At 30.6% G+C, this 3,765-nt stretch overlaps 1 protein-coding gene across 1 annotated transcript in view; it reads right to left on the minus strand.

The window, feature by feature from the left end:
* Positions 1–2,759, minus strand: part of LOTGIDRAFT_171371 (hypothetical protein) — a gene marked incomplete at both ends in the record, with an annotated part of 11,358 nt that extends 8,599 nt beyond the window's left edge. Inside the window, 4 exons of the mRNA XM_009047558.1 lie at positions 161–354; positions 1,114–1,189; positions 1,790–1,924; positions 2,596–2,759. Of these exons, the coding sequence (XP_009045806.1) occupies positions 161–354; positions 1,114–1,189; positions 1,790–1,924; positions 2,596–2,759 (569 nt within the window). The remainder of the gene's footprint in view (positions 1–160; positions 355–1,113; positions 1,190–1,789; positions 1,925–2,595) is intronic.
* Positions 2,760–3,765: the final 1,006 nt, after the last annotated feature.

A 3,765-nucleotide genomic window follows, 5' to 3' on the forward strand; every position in this document is an offset into this window, starting at 1 on the left:
ATTATGTCAAGCAATATCTCAGGAAGAATTGGGACACAAAGAGGGATCAGAGGTAAAAGTTGTCGGAACAATAAAGCTACATGTAGAAATTCCCAACAGTTGCTATCTCGAACCTGTACACGAAGTAGGCTAAGGGTTCATTTAAGTTAACCGCTCCTACCTGCACGACTGACAGAGTACAATATGCGAATGCCTAACCTGGCCTTTGATATATTTAAGTATATGTTATGAGTAAAGATAATACCATCATAAACTTCGAAATATTTTCCTAATATCTTTGGATAATTAACTGATGACCACGAAACACTGATACAACCAGACTCAGCTTCTAACAGGAAACTATTCTTTTCTATTCTAAAATATAAAATCGCGCTACATTAGACCCTTATCTAAAGGAACAGATAGGCAGTTTGACCAATCATGATTTAGTCTAAGAAACTGTAATTTTTTTAGCTGAGCGAATCAGTAATAGTGTTCACAGCCCACCGTCGAAATTTGAGCCTAGAAATCCATGTTAAAATTTTGAATGTTAAAATGACGACTCGTCAATTTAAGATAATCTTAAGAAAAGACATATATATAATATATAGAAATAGTGAGTAAAATTCATAGTTTGAAGTATTTTTAAAGGAAGTACGTGATTTTCGTACATTTCTAGTACTTCTGAAGACTATTTACATATATTAAAGGCTAACATTAACCACCCAAAATGGCACCCTGTCCCTTTAAATTATTTATAAGTAAATGGTTTCTATGTACAGCAAAATTTCCCGCTCTTTCCATTGTACTTACGATTGGACGAATTCAGATGAAATCGACACTGAGCGATGGTGTCTCACTACGACTTTCACTGAACATCACTCAATGCCGTATTAGTCTTAATTATCGTTTCCTGTACTTTTCAGGTAGCTACACTCAAAGCTAACAATTTGGAATAACAATTGGATTTAAATATTCTGTACAAGTCTTATGTCCACGTATGAATCCGGCTAAATCGGATCATGCCAGATGCAAACTGAATCTGTAGAGCTATTGGAAAGGAACCACCAGGAAGAGTTCATTTAAGATTTATATATTACATTACAATATTATTGAAAACAAACAAAATAATACCTCACATCTTGCACAATGAAGATCATATAAGATGGTCGATGTCCAACAGGCAGGGCACCATTAGCATTAAATTCACCTGTGGAGATTCAAATATGTATAATTAATAAATCAAATTAAATCAAACTGATATCACAGGGTCGATGTAAGTGTTTTAACCGCATTTACAGATTTTTGCTAAGCAATAAGATCAGAAACCTTTGCAATAATTAACTATTAGAATGTATCTTAATTTTAAATGAGGAAATATGTCATTGGCCATTCTTTCCTTTTCGTCGCCTTTGCATTCTATCCACAACAATTACAAAAGTTTCAACACAGGGACCCAAAACATCTCTTCTCCCCAGCAAATTCACAACATGAGCCACGTTACAAGCTGATGTAAGATTCCTTTTTGTCAATTTTATAACTGCTGCAAAGTCTATGGTGTTGGCTATATTTATTCTCGATGTTGCTATGTCTGTCTCATCTTTTTTCAAGCTTCATCAATTTCAAGCTATAACGAACTTTGTATTATACCTTGACTGCAATAGCCATCTATTCTTGTATCACTGCAGATTGTAAAAATGCAGCGATTTGGTCGGATTGTACAATGGCGAATATAGACAATTAGAGTCCTTATGTTTACAGTCTTTCTACCGATTGCTATGATTGATTATTATAAATGAAATTTGCTCACCTAATGGAATACTATAGTAACTGAAGGTCATGTTTATTGCAACATTCGCGGAATCTATCAACTGAACAGAAATTGCTGAATTCTTAGAATGGTAATACCGTAAAAATTTATCACTGCAATCTGCAGCTGAAATGGCTGAAAAATAAATTTGACGATGTCCTGGTTGTTTCCTTCTGAAACCTCAAACGGCCTACCGTGAAAGTTTCTCTACAACAGAACACGGTAATGAATGACAGCTGTAGTTTGCCGGAACTATGTCAATATTGTCACGTGTTCACATGATTGTGGTAATTTAATACTAAATTTAAGGACTGTATTTAGGTCGCAATATTTCTTGACAAATCACTTCTAAATACCAGAAGTAACGAGTTTCGCTCAAGATGACACATCGAGATTCATCATTCAATACCGAGTTAGATTCAGCTTTACGAAAATTGACTATTTATGGTTAGGTGCTCAAATTAACTTAAATTTGGCTTTAAGGGGTTAGTACTTATTTTCTACAATCAGGCGTTTATTTCGCAACAGGCGGGAACATTTGTTAAAACTTTCAGATTAGTTCAGGGACACATTGCTCTAGATTCTGGTGAATAGTTTTCATGGATTTGATCCAAAAAAAATATCCGACATTCGGAACAGAATGTTTCTTTAAGATGTGCAGAATATCATTTACTTATTACGTGTTTCGTGAAAAGGAAAAACTGTTCTTATAACTTAATTCCCACAATGCCTGAACTTTTTGATAGCTTTTATTATTATACCCCACCACATACAAAAAAAAGACATAATGCACAAATAACACTTACGCTCCTTTAATCCAAGCGATGGATCAATATTGGTTGTATCTTTTACATATAACAGCACATAACATTTATTTTCCGGGGGAGGTGACAGAGAATACGTTAAAACTTCAAATACTATCACATGTTTAGAAGTGGCTGCTTTTATTGTCCAAGTACAAACATTATCACTAAAATAGACAATATAAATATAATACAGGTACAAACATTATCACTAAAATAGACAATATAAATATAATACAAGTACAAACATTATCACTAAAATAGACAATATAAATATAATACAGGTACAAACATTATCACTAAAATAGACAATATAAATATAATACAAGTACAAACATTATCACTAGAATAGACAATATAAATATAATACAGGTACAAACATTATCACTAAAATAGACAATATAAATATAATACAAGTACAAACATTATCACTAAAATAGACAATATAAATATAATACAAGTACAAACATTATCACTAAAATAGACAATATAAATATAATACAGGTACAAACATTATCACTAAAATAGACAATATAAATATAATACAGGTACAAACATTATCACTAAAATAGACAATATAAATATAATACAAGTACAAACATTATCACTAGAATAGACAATATAAATATAATACAGGTTCAAACATTGTCACTAAAATAGACAATATAAATATAATACAAGTACAAACATTATCACTAAAATAGACAATATAAATATAATCCAAGTACAAATGTTATCACTAAAATAGACATTATAAATATAATACAAGTACAAACATTATCACTAGAATAGACAATATAAATATAATACAAGTACAAATATTATCACTAAAATAGACAATGTAAATACAATTCAAGTACAAACATTATCACTAAAATAGACATTATAAATACAATCCAAGCACAAACACTAGAATAGACAATATAATTATAATACAAGTACAAATATTATCACTAAAATAGACAATATAAATTTATAATTCAAGTACAAACATTATCACTAGAATAGACAATATAAATATAATACAAGTACAAATATTATCACTAGAATAGACAATATAAATATAATACAAGTACAAATATTATCACTAAAATAGACAATATAAATACAATTCAAGTACAAACGTTATCACTAAAATAGACATTATAAATACAATCCAAGCACAAACACTAG

The sequence above is a fragment of the Lottia gigantea genome (genome assembly GCF_000327385.1).
Source record: "Lottia gigantea unplaced genomic scaffold LOTGIsca_113, whole genome shotgun sequence".
Lineage (NCBI taxonomy): Eukaryota > Metazoa > Mollusca > Gastropoda > Lottiidae > Lottia > Lottia gigantea.